Source organism: Trifolium pratense, linkage group LG7 (genome assembly GCF_020283565.1).
Source record: "Trifolium pratense cultivar HEN17-A07 linkage group LG7, ARS_RC_1.1, whole genome shotgun sequence".
Classification (NCBI taxonomy): domain Eukaryota; kingdom Viridiplantae; phylum Streptophyta; class Magnoliopsida; order Fabales; family Fabaceae; genus Trifolium; species Trifolium pratense.
Genome location: NC_060065.1, coordinates 28,656,273 through 28,674,008, shown reverse-complemented (window position 1 = coordinate 28,674,008; position 17,736 = coordinate 28,656,273). Strand labels below are relative to the sequence as shown.

The 17,736-nt window shown below is 33.9% G+C and overlaps 2 protein-coding genes and 1 pseudogene across 2 annotated transcripts; 2 read left to right on the top strand and 1 right to left on the bottom strand.

The window, feature by feature from the left end:
* Positions 1-548: 548 nt before the first annotated feature.
* Positions 549-5,123, bottom strand: LOC123897293 (COP9 signalosome complex subunit 1). Its single transcript, XM_045947881.1, has 6 exons — positions 4,543-5,123; positions 2,406-2,726; positions 2,096-2,212; positions 1,918-2,003; positions 1,182-1,416; positions 549-952 (listed from the first exon to the last, which is right to left on the bottom strand). Exons 1-6 carry the CDS (start codon positions 4,936-4,938, stop codon positions 776-778), a joined length of 1,332 nt encoding a protein of 443 aa, XP_045803837.1. The 5' UTR covers positions 4,939-5,123; the 3' UTR covers positions 549-775.
* Positions 5,124-8,832: 3,709 nt separating this feature from the next.
* Positions 8,833-9,835, top strand: LOC123896190 (annotated as a pseudogene).
* A 1,181-nt stretch (positions 9,836-11,016) lies between these two features.
* On the top strand, positions 11,017-17,353 carry LOC123895696 (plant UBX domain-containing protein 9). Its single transcript, XM_045946175.1, has 11 exons — positions 11,017-11,274; positions 12,208-12,269; positions 12,417-12,927; positions 13,026-13,109; positions 13,179-13,298; positions 13,936-14,058; positions 14,158-14,361; positions 14,440-14,559; positions 15,010-15,153; positions 15,950-16,006; positions 16,995-17,353. The coding sequence occupies exons 1-11, from the start codon at positions 11,191-11,193 to the stop codon at positions 17,100-17,102; spliced, it is 1,617 nt and encodes a 538-aa protein (XP_045802131.1). The 5' UTR covers positions 11,017-11,190; the 3' UTR covers positions 17,103-17,353.
* Positions 17,354-17,736: the final 383 nt, after the last annotated feature.

Below are 17,736 nucleotides of genomic sequence, written 5' to 3'. Positions count from 1 at the left end.
CTCCAATGAAAGAACAAACTAAGCAACAAATTTAAGAATAAGCAACGAGTCAAACTCCCCCATTAAAGATGCCCTAAAAGGAAAATGATAAAGAATGTCATTTTCAGTACAAAATTTCTATATATTGGCTTTCCTACAAAACGGTTTTTCTGGAACACGGTTGGTAGCATCAAAGCTGATCAGCTTATTTGACACGTTACTTCTGTGGATTTAGCTAATTTAAATTGATCACTTTATCACTAACTTCAAACTCAAATTTTCTCTATAATTGAGTCTCTTGACAATGTCCAGCCTCTAAACCTGTAACTGTAAGACTATACCTTAGGTCCGTATAGAGTATCAACTCAATTAGCTATTAAGTATCTAACTCAACAATCAATTTATAATTATATCAATATAAACTATGCCTCTTTCTATTTCATTTTTCTAGTACCCATCATCATCATCATCATCATCATCATCATCATATGAATATATGATAACTCCAATTATTGTGTCAAAGCAACCTCATAAGTCATGACAGTAACAATACATAACAAAACAAAAAATAGGAAATGGAGATCTAGTGAGAAATTGATTAAAACTATCAAAGAGTATATACAAAAAGCAACCATAAAACATCGTTAAATGTTGTACAAATTACTATTTGCTGCAGCCTTGATTATATCCGCCATAAGGTACGGAAATATTCTCCAAACTTGCTCCATATTGTAATTGACTATTATCCGTGAATATGTAAAATAACAACCTTGGTCCTATTGTCTTCGATCTATAATCAAAGTTTCCTTAATGCCCTAATATTGTAGTCATGCTTAATAAGATTCGATCTCAGCAACATGGAACGAACATCACGATCAAATTCCCTTCCAGTTTCTAGAACCCTTTGAAAGGTGGCATTCCTTTGATCTGCATGCCGTGCATACAAAATTTTGTTGTGTGAATCAATTCGAGCCTGCACAGATCCAAAAGGTTCCATAAATCATGATTTGTACAAATCCCAGGCAGGATTTTATTCTTGTGTTTTTATGTAAAAGCATTGAAAATTTTAAATCATATGCCAAAGTTATATGGAAGGCACAAATATAATGTGAAGTAGGCAATACTAAGATTTGTATAATTTTACATAATGCAGTTGAGCTATGACCGCAACAACAACAACGAGGCGTATTAATTCAACAAACCTGTATCTGATTATCAGTAATCAATGCTTCGAGTTCTTTCTCAAGTCCAACAACAGTTGTCTTGAATGCATTAGCCATCATATTCAAATCAACAGACACAAATGGGTGTGTATACTGGATAAGGGCTTTATGACGAATTTGATCATAAAGTGTCTCAACATGGTCATGCAAATGTATATCAAGCAACAGGTTGGCTTTGAGGTTCCCGAGGTATTCCAGACACGAAGCATAGTGGCTGCAAAAACAAAGAAAGGAGGTCAATGTTTCCGTACACGGAAAGAGACCGAGATGTCAAACAAAAACGTGCATGTAATACAAACAATTTGAGTAACATAAAAGATGTAACGTCCATTATTACAAATTATCAATTCAAAAAAATCCAATTTAAAAATGTTTTTTAATTTGCTGAGAAGTGAGAACAAATCAAAAGGACAAAAACAGAGACCATGTGAAGTAAGATGAGAAATGTTACAATCCAAACATATTTTCAGACACGCAGCTTATGAGCAATGTTACACAGACCATGTGAAGTAAGATGAGAAATTAGAGACATCGCAGAACTGTATGTCTAAACTACGTAATGGAAGAGTATTATATACATTGTATTTACAGCTATCCTAATTACCATAATTATATGTACTATGTATACAGTATACAACTACCCCAATCATATGATTTTTTAATGGAGGATATAAGTGAACAGCAGAGAAAACAGAGAGCACTTGCACCCACTTACCTCGAGTAAAAGTCATTTATCAGTTCCCTTACTTCAGGTACTAACTCTAAGAAATTCCGGAAGTTGGAGTTGTCTATAACTTTACTCTGCGAAGTATAAGAAATAAAATCATGAAAAAATGTCTGAGTAGTCGATTAGAAATAATCGTCATGAAAATATAATGGAGAACTTAACTTGCCTTTAACTCTGCCCTATCAAATGTTGCAAGTGCACAAAGTCCCCCATATGTTGCAACATCTTGAGCTGCAATTACTTCATTATAGTGACTGCCCAGTTCTGGGCCTGTTTCTAGAAACTGCATTAAATAACAGAAACGTGGATGCCAAAGAAATAAAGTTAATAGCTTATCATGTGTCGAACAATAATAAATGAATATTGAATCCTCAAACTCCAAATCAGAGAATTCATAAATCATGCAGCAATCCTTGAATAATCAAGTATTCTGAGCAGATTTAAATTAGAGTCAAAAAGAGAGAAACGGCACAGACCTTTCGAGCAGCAAGCTTATACTTTTTAGTCTCTAGATTTGCCAATCCTGCGGCACATCGTAGCTTGGAAATTGTTATTGGGTCAAGGGGATCTGTTCCCTGCTCTGCCTTGCTAACATAGCTTGAGACATGAGAAAATTGACCCATCTCAATGCTGACCAGAATTGTACTCAAACACATATGAATTATATGCTTTGATGTAGTGCAATAATCCCGAGTACGAACATAACTTTTAAAAGCATCCCCTAGTTGACCATGAGAATAGTAAAAGTCTCCAAAATCATTGTATCCCATTCTTATGCTTTCTTTAATCAAGTTTGTCTGAAAAGAAATAAAGCAATCCTGAAGGAGAGACTAGTATAAGCAGCAACAGTAATTTAATTAAGGTAATTCAAATAAAAAAGGAGAAAGCAGATCATATTAAAATATCATGCAAGAGGAGAAAGTCCCATCCCAGTGTGAAACCTATTCATCTAGCTCCATATTTTTATTCTTATTTTTGGGTTTGGGTGGAACCCATCTAGCTTCTTTACCATGCCAATCATAGTTAGAAACACTTTCATGTGTCAAACGCATAGCCCATGATATAAAGTAAAGCTCCACTGGGACACTACTTCAGAATTCACAATCACAACCATATCAAATAGAAATGATGTGACAATATAATCTTGCACGATTGATACATTACATCAAGCACTAACACAGTAACCAATTATAAGATGAAGCAGAATTTCCAGCCTGAGAGCACACAATTACTAAAAACAACCATCTACCCTCAATAGTTCACAGAACATGGTAAACACAACTATCTGCAGAACCCTTTCTTGGCATCAACCCAACACGAACTCTATCTATCTCGAGCTAAATACATAACCCACTACTAACCGCCAATAAGCGTCAAAAAGCAAAGCAAGGCAAATGTAAAGAGATGATATGTCCAAACAAAAATCTAAACCTTAAACCTATAGCATAGCCCACAAGGTTTCTAAATGTACACAATTCAATTCAATACAATAGTCAAAACCAGAAGCATCAACAGAAACAGATGTTACAATCAAACAACAAATCTATCCAATAGCAATACAAAAACTGAAAGTATCTGACACTACAAAACAGTTTGAATAAATAAATCAGGATTTTGAATCCCCTAAAACAAGGCCACACTTAACACTTCAGAAGGGTAAAGTGCAAGTTATAATAGATTAATAGTCAACACTTGTGATATTGTAATAAAAACATATATACAATAAACTAAACAGTTAATCAAATCTCAACAGTTCAACCAACGGTCTATAAAGTGCACCCCCACCCTTTTAAAAGCTGCAAATCCAAAGTCCAAACTAACAAGGTTCAATCAATTTCCGATAAAGAGCGACTCTTAACAAATATTACCTATTATATTTAGATTAAAGCCTTCTTTGGATAAACAGTTTAATGAGATGTTTATCATATACTATGAAGCACGGACACTCCTCGAATTAGGCATATCCCGGTGTCGAACACGCGTCAATGTCTGACACGACACATGATTACATTGAGTTATGTCATTTTCTAAAATTATTATCGATGTCAACGTATCACAATCCGTGTCGTGTTCGTGCTTCAAAGATCATCTAAGTGCTTATGTATTTGTTATTTCTATAACAAAAATAATATCAAATCAAATTGTTTTCATATAAGCTATAAGTTGTACTCATAAGCTATCCTTAAGAGCTTATGGAAATAAATTGGCTTATTGACATGTCATAAGGGCTCGTTTGGATTTGACTTATTTTTGCGCTTATGAAAATAGCTTATACAAATAAATAAACTATTATTTTACTTCATAAGTTTTCACCAACAAAAGTTGTGTCTTTATAAGCTGTTCTTTTTTTTATAAACTATCTTGAAAGCTTATAATAATACATAAAAACTTATTTATTTTATGCTAAAAAATAAGTCAATCCAAACGGACCCTAATTTGTTTAAGCTATCCCAAACAGTCAATAACCTCAAATAAGTCAATCTAAACATACCCTAATTCATTTCATGTCGAAAACTTCATAAAATCAAAATGTAAATTCATAAATTTGCTGAAAAAAACAGATAAAATCTTCCAAAATAATAAAAATCCAAAATCATGAAAAGTTAAAATTACCCTATAAGCATTAAGCTCATTCTCAAGCCTCTCCTTCTTCTGCTCAGCCTTTCGTTCAACAACTTCACACCAACTCAAATCCATATCATAATTTGGACCCAACCTACCATCAATCTTCTGCACAACTTCCCGAAACAACTGAGTATTCTCTCCTTTCTTAATCTCATCATAAGCCATACGAAGTGCGTCAAGCTGTACCGTAGGGTTTTTGCTACTATTAGCGATGAACAACAACCGCATAATCTTCGTCCGACCGGAATAGAGAGCTGCGTAAGCTTCGATATCGAGCTGATCGCCGCTCATGATTGCTCTCCGACTACGCTGGTCGGTCTCTTCGCCGCCGTTGGCGTAGATTTCGTCGATCATTTGCCCTGATATCTCATCGTCTCCGTCCATGTGGTGGAGAAGGATTTGGGATTAGGGTTAGGGTTTGGACTCGGAGCGATTTGTTTCGGTGTGGTGAGTGACTCAGTGAGTTACTTTCTAGTTTCTGCTGTGACAGTTTGATTATGTTCAATGCTCGTCCTTCATCATAGTACTTCTCTACACAACTACCACTGTACCGAATGGAATGTGGGTTCTTGCTTTTATTATTTTGGCTTAAATAGAATTTTACCCTCTATTTTAATTAAACCGGAATTTTATCCCTGTTTTAAAACGCAGATTTTTATCCCCGTTTTATAATTTTTTGGGTTTTGCCCCCTCTAAAATTCTGCTTTCGACTCACAACTTAAAAGCTTCTAACACAACTCAATTTGGATCAATAATTCACCAAACGTATACCGAAATAACCGTAATCGAGTTAGTTTTCCACAGAATCAAACTCCACTAAATTTGGAGTTACATAGAGAGATTAATTTGATGTTGAATTTGAAGGTCATTTCGGTACCAGTTTGGTGAATTAAGGATCTAAATGGAATTATGTGCGAAGTTTTGAAGTTGTGACTCGAAAGCAGATTTTGTGCAGAATTTTAGGGGACATACATTCACTAAAACGGTAATTAATCTCTCTTTGTAACTCCAAATTTAGTGGGGTTTGATTCTGTGGAAAGATAACTTCATTACGGTCATTTTGGTATCCGTTTGATGAATTATTGATCCAAATTGAGTTGTGTGCGAAGTTTTGAAGTTGTAACTCAAAAGCAGAGTTTTTGCAGAATTTTGGGGGACATACCTTCACTAAAACGGTAATTAATCTCTCTTTGTAACTCCAAATTCAGTGGAGTTTGATTTTTTGGAAAGATAATTCGATTACAGTCATTTCGATATCCATTTGGTGAATTATTGATCCAAATTGAGTTGTGTGGGAAGCTTTGAAGTGGTGACTCGAAAGCAAAATTTTAGGGGGGACAAAATCCAAAAAATTATAAAATAAGGGGGTAAACGTCTGTGTTTTAAATCAGGGGGTAAAATTCCGATTTAATCAAAATAGAAGGACAAAACTGCATTTAAGCCTATTATTTTTTAGGTTTAAATATAAGTAAAATAAAAAATTTACTATTTAATTTTCAATCTACTTTAACAATATAATATAAGTATATTAAAAATAAAGTAGATTGAAAATTAAATAAATAAGGAAAAATTTTCAATTTGGAATATTATTTTTAATCTCGCTTCTTAGCTATTTTAATAATATTTCAAATTTTATATTATTCGTTATAGTTTTACTTTATTAATAAGATGTACATAAAAATATGAACAAACTAATTTTTTTTTTTACACTATGAATAAACTAATTAAAAATATGAATCTACGCATAAAAATATAAACAAAACAAAAATAATAATAAAAATTATATATAAAGTATAGTAAAAAGATTATATTAAAAATAGGAATAAGAAAAGATCATAAAAAATTTAATCAATAAAAAAAATTATAGAAGGAATATATAAATAAGATTAATACACATAAAAAGGTAGAAACATAAACAATTTTACTATCAAATTGACATCAAGTACAACCTAATTTGATAATTTAAATTATATGTATTTAGACCAACATAAAAATACTACTCCTTATAAGTGCTTCAATGGATTCACAATACTAACTATGATGTGGTTCAAATAGAGACAGATTGTCTACGAGTGGTGAAGGGACTTAATAGTAAAATAATGAATAATACCGAGTTTGACAATATTATAGATAAGTATAGGAGGTTACTAATGTTGAATTAGAACCGTAAGTGGAAAAGGGTGTGTAAACCAAAAGAAGAGGGAGGATCATGAATTAAAGATTTAAAATTGTTCAACATAGTTCTTTTAGGGAAGTGGTGGTTGAGATTAAAAAATGAAGATGAGGCGTTATGGCATAGGGTGTTAGTGTTTAGATACGGGAAGAGCTTGGATAAGATGAATATCTAAAGCTCGATATGGTGGAGGGACTTGAACCTTATAAAGAAGTCTCCTATCCAAGGGGGAAAAGACTGGTTTGAGGAAAATTTAGTGAAAATTTAGATAGGAGATACTTTTTTGGAGAGATCCTTGGGTGGGAGGTGAAAGTTTGTATAAGCTATTTGATAGGCTTTATGACATTTCCATTGTCAATGACATTTTGGTTTTCGACATGTAAATAGAAGAGGAGGGAGTTATGAGGATTAATTGGAGGAGGAGAAATTTGTTTCAATGAGAGGTCAAGTTAGTGGAGGTTTGTAGTAGCCTAGTGATGAGAGTAGTGAGAAAGGAGGAGGAGGTTGATAGTTGGGAGTGGGGTGGAGAAAGTTACACAACCAAAAATGCGTATTAGTCGCTCATTGATGGAGACGGTGAAGATCCAATTTGGGTTGGGGATGTGTGGAGTCCGCTGATTTCGTTGAGACTTTCGATGCTAACTTGGAGATTGTTTCAAAACATTGATGGTACATAACGGAATGGAGCGGAATGGAATAAGATGGAATGGAGCGGAGCGGGATGGAATGAAGCATAAAATGTATTCCATTGTTTGGACATTTTGTATTCCATCCCATACACCCCAAATTGGAGGGGAAGAAAAATAAGAGAAAATGATGGAATGGGATGGAATCCATACCATCACATACCACTCCATTCCATCTCATACCACCAATCCAAACAAAGCCTAAGGAGGAGAGGGATTAAGATAAACTCTTCTATTTTTCAACTCTTTATAAATATTCTGTTTTAGTGGCATCTCTTAAGGTCAGTTTCCGGTTGTCTTGGGTTGTGAGCAGCCCCGCTTGAAAAACCCAAAAGTTTATTAGTGGCGTGTCGCGAGATCCCAAGACGTGATATTTTTGAGAGAGCTGTGTTGTTAACATAGCCCTATGATGTGTTGTTTTTTTGGGCAAATTTCTACTGTGCTGTTAAAGTGCTTCCTGCTTGTTTGCCTGGCATTGGCATGACTTCTTTTTACTGCATTGGCATTTCTCTTGTAGTGCATCATGCATCATCCATTGTATGGTGCTGTTTTTTTGGCAGTTTTATTTAGTTTTATTTAGTCTGTTGTATTATTTCAAGGTTAAATTGGATGTTTAAGCTTTTGTGTTGGAGGCTTCTTTGTATCTATTTTGGATTGGAGTAGTGAATTTTGCATTTCTTGTGCACAATTCACTCTTTAATAAATTTTGCCTTTTCAAAAAAAAAAATTATGAATACAATGCATTACGTTTCCTTCGGTAAAAATAAAAATATTACTTCCGTGTTATGTTTTAACTGTCTTTTGACTATGGATTTAGCGTTTTAATTTAACTGTCGTTTTGGTATTTTACGGGTACGATTTGTCAATATACTCTTTGTCAATTACTCTTATTTTTTTCAATAAAATTAGTTAATACTAAAAAATTGTGTGCAAAAAAAATAGAAATTTTCCGTTAAATTAAAATGAGGGTATAATACAAAGAAAATGTGCAAAAATACATTAGGCTAATTTAGTATTATTATTTCAAAAAGTCATTTCCAAAGGAACGGAGGGAATAATATAAAAACAATGCATGTACATTGTCACTTTTTCTATACGATTTTTAACATGAATGTTTAATAAAGAAATTTTTATAGAAAAAAAAAAAAATATATATATATATATATATATATATATATATATATATATATATATATTTTTTTTTACAATAGTCATATAGAAATTATTTAAAAAAATATATATATTAATTCAATCAATGTAAAGTCAAACAAAAATATAATGGGAAAAAGATTGTGTTGTGTTTCGTTCATGCATTATTATATGTTCTTTAGCTTCCAAACTAGATTATAAATTCTACAATTTCTTGCTCGCTTAAAAATATCAAAGATACTTATATCGTAGATCACCGCCAACAACAATATGCAAGAATTCACAGTTGTAATTGTAGGTGCCAGTCCTTCTGACCTAGGGATTTCAGCTTGTCTAACACAAAATTTCATCTCTCATATCATACTAAAAAAAAATTGTCGTGCTTCTCTTTGGAGGAAAAAATGCTTATGATCATTTAAACCTCTATTTGGCTAGCGAGTTTTGCTCTTTACCTCTCATGCCTCACCCACCCTCTGGCTCAACCTACCTATCGAAAGATCAATTTATTCAATACATAGACAAATATGTCGAATATTTCAATATAAAACCTCGCTTTTGTCATGTGATATGTCCGCTTAGTATGATGAGGTTAGTAACAAATGGAGGGTTGAAGCAAAGAACACGCGGGGAAAACACATTGGAAGTTTATGAATCGAGTTATCTTGTGATCTCCACCAGTGAAAATAGGAAAGGTTATATTCCTAATGTGCCTGGACTAGGAACTTTTGAAGAAGATGTGGTACATTCCAAACACTACAAATCCGGTTCAAAATATGAACTAAAAAACGTTTATATTCCTAATGTGCCTGGACTAGGAACTTTTGAAGGAGATGTGGTACATTCCAAACACTACAAATCTGGTTCAAAATATGAACCAAAAAACATTTTGATAGCTGGTTGTGGTAACTCGGAAATGGAGATTGCTTATGACCTACATAATTGGGGTGCTATCCCTCCCCATATATATCATATGTTGTGAAATTAATTGTTTTGTTTACTTATTTTTGTAGTTTAATGTCTTCACTTAAGAATTGATTCGTAAAGGGATGCAAATGGTAAACAATATGCCAATTAGTGTTGTGGATATAGTCATCACTATTTGGCAAAACTAAAATATGGCGATCTGTCGAAGTATGAGATTTATCGTCCCAAAGAAGAACCTTTACCTGTCAAAAATATTATAGGAAAGTTTGTGGTTATTGACATTGGGACCATTGCCATTATAAGCCTTTACCCAAAAGAGTATGAATTCAAAGAGTTACAAGTAGTATGAATTCAAAGAATATTAGTCGATGCCCAGACAAGAAAGAGGGCTCGACCACCACAAATGAGAATTTATGCCAACATTGTCATTATAAGCCTTTACCCACCAAAGCGAATGTAGTTGAACCTTGTACAACATTTGGTGAATTATCGTTTCCTTTGTCTGAAAAATTCTATTATTCTGCTCGGTCCATACTAGCTAGATACATCATAACCAGATGAGCTGCAAAAAAGAGCGGCGGGCTCGTTGCCCTCCGAACGAGTGAATGAACTGAACAAAATGATCCTGCAATACGCACAGTTCAACCGATGATACGCCAATCCAAAATCTGACCAAATACCACAATGGAGCAAAAACGGGACAGGAAAGAAACAAGTGATGAGCTATCTCCATCCCTCCACAACCGGTCACACACATATGAGAATCGTAGGGGATAATGTTACGCGCATACTTACATAATAATTTTTATTAATTAAATTAAGATTTATATAATTTCTATAAATTTAATTCGGTTGATATCCTATCGCACAATTGTGTATTTGTAAGTAAGGGTGATCGTATCCGAACCAATCCAAAAGTAAAACTGCAAACTGAACCAAATCGAAAATCGCAAAAACCGCATTTGGTTTTGATGTATTTGGATGACTTTCTTACTGAACCGCAAACCGTAAAAACAACGGATACCGAAAAACAACATTAAGTTATTATTATATATTTATATTCCAATATACATAGTCCAATTACCAAGACCAAATTAATGAATCTTCAAGTTGTTTTTATTTTTTGCACCGTAATGTTATTTTGGTTTTGTAATGTTATTTTAGATAAACAACTTTTATCGGTGTTATTTTGGAAATTCAAGTTTTTTTTTTGGATATTTAAAACTGTAAGATACTATAATATTAGTTTGGATAAATTTTTTTTATTGGTACTACAATGCTATTTTGGAACTTCAAATTTTTTTTTTATGTTTAAAATTGTTCGGTACTGAAACGTTATCTATAAACCGCACCTACTGAACCAATCAAAACCACATTGATTTTGTTTGTTTTGAATGACTTTTTAAAAATCAATCGAACCAAACCACATACATTTTTATCTCGCGATTACGAAAACCGAACCAAATCGCACCACAAACTATCCTATTGTGAGTGATGAATATAAAACGGTGGGAAGCTATATTGTTAATCAACACGAGTCCAACAAAATGAACTATAGAAACGAAAAATGAAATAAAAGTTGAATAAAGGTGGCGCGCATTTCGATAATAAACACTTTCTTTCCTCACTCTCCGTTTTTTCTTTCATCTTTTCTTCTTTTCACAAACACAAGTTAGTTTTCAAGAATTCCAGATTTTTTCCGCAATGACGACGCCGTCACCGGAAGCCGTTGCAACCTTCATGCGTATCACCGGAGCATCGGAGTTCGTCGCCGTTCAGAAATTAGAGGTAGTTTCATATCTCATCTCTTCATCTTCTACTTCACATTCACGTTCTTCATTTTTCTGATCTGCGCAATCTTAGACATACACTCGCCAATTTCACGATCTTGGATCAAAATCGTTGCTACCTTACTTTTTCTAGTTTCATTCATAAGTAGAATTGATTTTTTTCACATTGTTTTTGTTTCACTCTCCAAATAATGTGGAATTAATGGGTACATTTTGTGTATTGTTCTTTTGAGTATATTTGAAAATAATTAATAAATGTATATAGTAATTTAGAAATGTGATAATATTTAGAGATGATTTTTAATTTGGAAAAGGCTTCTAATTAGGGACAAAAGAGTAACTTATTTAGAGAGTGTTTTTGTTAATTTTGTGTTAATTCTCTGGTTCTAATGGGAAGGGTCTGATAATTCGGAGTTTGGCCAGGAGATAAGTAAAGCCGAGCCAAGAATTGTTCTTCTAGGAATTGAACTTGGATTTTCTTGAACGATTTGTCCTAGGGGAACTCATTGAACACCGAGTCCAATCACTTGGTTTGCAAATATACCAAATTTTGTTTTTATTCTATTTAAACAAATTTATTTTCTTTATTATCGGTCCGTATAATTTTTTACCTATTTGTTTATGTTTTCCACAAAAAATAATAATATTTGTTTACGTTAGAATTAATTGCTCTTATTGAACCAAAAAAAGGGAGAAAATTTATTGCTTTAATATGTACAAATCATTTGATTGATTTTACTTTAGCCTTTTAAATATGAATTTAAAGGACATACACCGTCAATGTAAAACTGTTTTACACTGACATGGCAATGGAGACTGAAGGCTAAATTTATTGACAACATTTTACACTGACATGGCAATTGGCAATGGAGTATGGAGAAAGAAAAAAAGATAATTTATTGACATTTTTTTTTATAACTTTTGTATGCAGGAATATGGAGGCAATCTAAATGAAGCTGTGAATGCGCATTTTATTGAAGGAAACAGTCACATGTATGGCAATGGAGTTCATGCAAAGAACTTCTTTTATCCTTTCGCATCCTCTTATCTTTTGTTAATGCCTTTATCAGAATTTGGTATCTTACTAGACATAAGACGTTGACTTTTTTTTTTCTTTCTTCTCGTGTCTAAATTATCTAGTCAGGAGCAAAATCTTGCTGCCACCGCAACTCCACACTATAATTACTCTGAAGCAAATAACCAAAGCAACCAAAACCGCGCCGGGTCACGTGGAATTTTGCCTTTTTTCAATGCTGCTAGAAGATTTAGACCTTCACTACTACTTGACTCGAACTACAGGAGAGAACTTAGAGATCTATGTAATGGGTTGGGTTCTACTACGCTTTCAAGTAGTACACCACCACATGGTTCCCCTCAAGGAGAGGGGAGGGAATTTCCTACAGGGAATGATAGTGCACTTGTGTCTCCCTATCGACCAGGATTGAGCTATGCAGGTGCAGTTAACAATGGCAATTTATCATCTCATGGTCAAGGATATTACGGGACAAATGATTATCAAAATAACTACCCTTTAGCTCAGTCAAATTCTCCACGTATTCGTGATCTAGATGTAGAGGATGCAATGATTCAAGCTGCAATCGAAGCCTCAAAAGAGGAGAGCACAGAACGCTCTTCATGGAATGCTCCTAATGTACATAGCATAAAGCTTAATAATTTTATTTTATTTTTACTTTCATTTCTTTATGTTTGCTAAGTTTTTATCCTCCATGAAAAAAAATATCATTTCAGGATTTTTCCGACGATGAGCTTCCTCAAAGTATCTTTCATCAAGAAGATGATGATTTGGCTCATGTCATTTCACTGTCCTTACAGGTTTTGAATTTTTTTTAATCCTATCCTATGACTCAATTTGTTGCACTGTCCTAATTGCGTTGAATTTAGACTGCAGAGCAAGAGGAAGCACTACGCGAGCTTCAAGTGAAAGAGGAAAAGAAAGTACTTGGCACTCATGCTTTATTAGCCAAGGGAGAGAAAACCAACACAAGCAGAAGCAGACTAGAGGTGGGCATTTCATAAACTTGATGCAATTTTTATTTACACACGCAAGACCCCTGGGTGTTAAAGCAGAGACATTGCATGTATTGGGTGGTTCTATATTATTCATGCAGCCATGGCCATTCCATAGTTCACAAAATTTGATTTTTTTTATTAGATCTTAATTTTTTTGGGTGCATTTGTATGTTACTCAAACATATTTTTAGTTTTACTTAAAAGCCTTTGGGGTTATATATTCTAGTTCTGCCAACTTTCTTCTCCTACTTTTGTCCATTCCCATGCCTAACCAGTGTTTATCAAAATACCAAATTCTATTGGGTTTGGTCATTTCAGGTCATTATGGACTGTCATAGTTAGAAGACTGACCTAATTTTGTAAATTTGAAAAACTATTAAATTTTCTGATTCAAATGTATTAACTTAAGTTGGTACATCTTAAAAAAAAACTTAAGTTGGTACATGTTGCCTTCTTATCACACACACAACACATTTGAATGTAAGCACTTCATAGAGAAGTTTCATGGGAGAAATTGTGTGTGTGTGTGTGTGTGTATATATATATATATATATATTATCCAATCTCACTTAAAAAAAATCATGTATTTCTTTCTTTTGATAAATATATATATCTTTTCCAAGCGAAGCCAGGACCATCATCCAGTCGAAATGTAGCTTCAGATGTTGCACAACCAGTCATTAATAATCCATTAAACCACAATGCTGGTGGTCATCATCAAGTACATGGAGACCCATTCATTGCTGAGAAGGTAACATTTGAGACCCAAGAGTATGTGATGCATGTGCAAAGCTTCATTTCTAAAACTGATGGTTATGCTAATGATTTGTTGCTTTATTTTGCAATGTAGTGGGGTGGTATTTCTTCTGACGAGCTCAATGAAGCATTGCTGATTGAAACTGCACTTTTCAGTGAAATTCCCAATCATAATTCTCACAAAAGTTCATCTTTGCCTGGTCTGCAACATCATTCAGGAAAAAATGTGGATCCCAAGATGCAGTCTTCATCCAGTTCAGCGTCTCAATTATTAACTCAATTGCTACGACAACAACAGGTTTAGATTCTAGCATGCAGTGACTGTTTGATCAATGTCCATGAAAGGATAACATAACATGACAACATTTTTATGCAGGATGCTGACTACTTAGCATCACTACTAGTTGATAAACAAAAAGAATTGAATTCTCTCAAAAAAGCTGAAACCAATTCCTCAAAGAAAGAAGAATCACATGAAAAGATGCCTAAAAGAGCGGTAATACATTTGCTGAGTTTGTAACTTGATTTTTCCTTCTGTAGATGAGCTACGAAACATTTTCTAATATTTTTTTCCGACCCTTGGATTATCCATGTATGGTCAAGTATAGTTAAAGTCATATAGCCTCTGAGTAACTTCTAATGTTCAGTATCCCTGCAAGATGAGTGGTTAAGATTAGCTACTCTCACCGTTTACCATTGTGGGGTGAAAGAGAGATAGGAGGCATGAAATGCTGAAACTGTGAAACCTTCAACAGAGTTATACAAATTCATACTTTCCATGCAGCTCATCTGGGATAGGACCTGCATATTTGACTTCTTTGTGGCAATTAGTGAATATTGCGTTGACAGGATATTCATATTTGACTTCTTTTTATATTGCGTTGACAGGATAGTTTTGTTTCCATTGGTTTTACAACAGCACTGAATTGTGTTTACCTCTTTGCAGGAATTGGAGAAAAAACTTGATACAAAAAAGATCATGCTTCCAAATGAACCACCATTAGGTGATGAAAATGCAATTACTATTGTGGTTCGAATGCCGGACGGTGGTCGTTGTGAACGTCGCTTCTTCAAAACTGACAAGCTTCAGGTAAAGACATTATTAGAATCTGAAGGTTGTAAAGTTGACAAGATCTCCTCCTAGGGTTTCTTTTTTTACTACGACACACTTGATATGTTCTTTCAAAATACAATTCTCCTACCCTTAGGTCCAGATGATTATTTGAACTAACGAGTTTGTCTTCCTTGTATTCTTCCAAGCAAATATCCTTTTATGCTCCTTTACCAACCCCTATAAAGTTCAACATTGTCCTTAAGGTATGAAAACTAGAAATGAATTAAAAACACACTCTCCCAACTTCTCAAGGAACACCCTCAAGGAGTTGCGGTAACCATTTGATCAGTGTATGATCAATTTGCCATTGATCCCTTGGTGACGTGGTTTAAAACTGTGATTACGGCTGCAACAGAAAGGGTTTGTGGTCTCTGCAACCACACCGTTATTGCAGTTGTGGTTGCAGCAACCACTTTTTTCTTGTAATTTTATACAATTTCAAGGATTTTATGTATTTGCAACCGCAATAGTAATTTAAAAAACCTTGCTTGGCGAGTTGAGTAAATTCTCGACACACATTTGGTCAAGATAATGAAGAACCAACTAACAAATCAACTGGGAAAATATCTTCTACTAGATGAGCCATTGATGCTTTTCTTCAGCTGTGAGACATGAAGCTGAAACAGGAAGGAAATTGAAAACAAAAATTCCTTATCTCTCCCTTAATTTATGATAGTATACTTATGAAGTAAACTTCTATGTTTATTTTACACTACCGTCAGAGTTCGGATATTTGTTATTTCTAACAATATGTTATTTTGCTACCTTGTAGCTTCTTTTTGATTTCATTGACATTTCTGGAGCAGTGGAGCCTGGCACTTATAGAGTTGTGAGTGTTTCTTATCCTATTCAATTGATTTATGGATTGAACCTTTATGTTACTATACTATGGCATGGTTTCTGACAATTTTGTTGTTCAGTGGTGGCATAATCTGTTGTCAAGTGTTCTTTTTCATACATAATTGATTAAATTATGCTTTTTTTTACCACTTTAAGGACGTCACACTTTATAGTATATAGTACTTGATGCTGTGCGCGGGTGGAATTTAGTTGCACCAGTGAGATTTAATATAAGAATTAGTTAAAATAAGTGGGTGAAACTTGTGCGAAAAATTAATCTAACTTAATAGACCATTTCGAGGTGGAAATGAGAGGAGACAAAGTGTAGTTAGGGATGAAAGAGGTGCAATAGGTGAATGGGTGAATAATTGGTTAGGTGTAGAGAAGAAAGGATAGATATTTCTTCATGATGACATGGCAAAATAGAAGGCTAGGTGTCAATTAATTGTTCCGTGATTTAGTTTATGTACTATAATAATAGATAATAGATGTGTTCTAAATAGCTTAAGATTTTTATATTTGATTCAATCTAAATAGCTTAAGATGAATTATGGTTGTTCCTAGTTTATATCAAAATAGTACTAATGCATTTATCTATATTGGTTGGTAATATTTAAAACACATTAATGTGATCTAATCATATCAGAATATAATGATTTTTATACTACCGATCTGTCTGTTTTACATGATCCATTAACTACCCTCGTTATAAACACTTTCAAGTAAACATGTCTTAAAATTAATTTGGTAATCATTGCAATTATTGTTTATGAAAACTGCCATTGGCATTGGTTATGGGGCATTCTAAATTTTGTTCCTCTTTGGTTAAAGTATATGATATATCTATATTAGTTAAAACTGATTTTGGTATCATGGGGACAATTATCTTGATCATTGGTTATAATTGACCAGCGCATGATCCCTATGTGACTGAGATGCATAATTGATCAACTGTCATTGCTTGGATATTTGAACAGGTAAAGTCATACCCGCGACGAGCATTCAGTATTAATGATAGCTCAGCTACCTTGAATGAAGTAGGCCTTAGCAACAAGAATGAGGCTTTATTTCTGGAGTTGATTTAGTTTACCTATTTTCCATTGAGTATCCTGGTCCTTCATTAGAACCCACAAAATTATCATGGTGTAGCACTTGACTTTTCTAGGGATAAACGTTGTCTTTGAGACGCATAATATTTGTTGAACACTACTGAGGGCTGTCTGTACATATCATGTTACATGTCAAGTATTATATTTGGATATGAAAGATTTAGCTGTTGGTTATACTTGACCATTTAATTGAGCTTATTCTCTAATTTCTTTGTGCACCATTCATCACAATTTAGAATGATCCCAGTTTCCATTAGATTTTAACTTATGTGATTGTGAACTTTGTGATTGCTTTGGTCAAAATGTTCAAATCTTTGATTTTTAAAGCATGATCAAATTGTTGCTTTATGTTAGTTGAATCCAAATAATTTCTGGTCAATATGATGCCACTGGCATAGATCAATAGAGCAGGAAAAAAAGAAACTGAAATGCTTGGAAAGCAAGTAATGGCCATCCTCAGATTGCGAGGGTCTGCAGGATAGCAAGAATGAGGGTAATTTGACAAACCATTACCTATTGGCTATTAGCCTGCTTGATTCCATATGGAGATTTCAAAATTTGACAAACTTGACGAGGCTTGGCTAAATGCACACTTTGAAGAAGAGCTGTG

What these genes read in the sequence shown, in the direction of transcription:
- LOC123897293 (XM_045947881.1), bottom strand. Translation starts at nt 4,938, where the DNA reads ATGGACGGAGACGATGAGATATCAGGGCAAATGATCGACGAAATCTAC. An exon ending in ATAAGCTTGCTGCTCGAAAG is followed by an intron (nt 2,213 to 2,405) that starts GTCTGTGCCGTT and finishes TATTTAATGCAG; the next exon opens with TTTCTAGAAACAGGCCCAGA. An exon ending in TTGATAGGGCAGAGTTAAAG is followed by an intron (nt 2,004 to 2,095) that starts GCAAGTTAAGTT and finishes TATACTTCGCAG; the next exon opens with AGTAAAGTTATAGACAACTC.
- LOC123895696 (XM_045946175.1), top strand. Translation starts at nt 11,191, where the DNA reads ATGACGACGCCGTCACCGGAAGCCGTTGCAACCTTCATGCGTATCACC. An exon ending in ATTGAAGGAAACAGTCACAT is followed by an intron (nt 12,270 to 12,416) that starts GTATGGCAATGG and finishes TAAATTATCTAG; the next exon opens with TCAGGAGCAAAATCTTGCTG. An exon ending in TCATTTCACTGTCCTTACAG is followed by an intron (nt 13,110 to 13,178) that starts GTTTTGAATTTT and finishes CGTTGAATTTAG; the next exon opens with ACTGCAGAGCAAGAGGAAGC.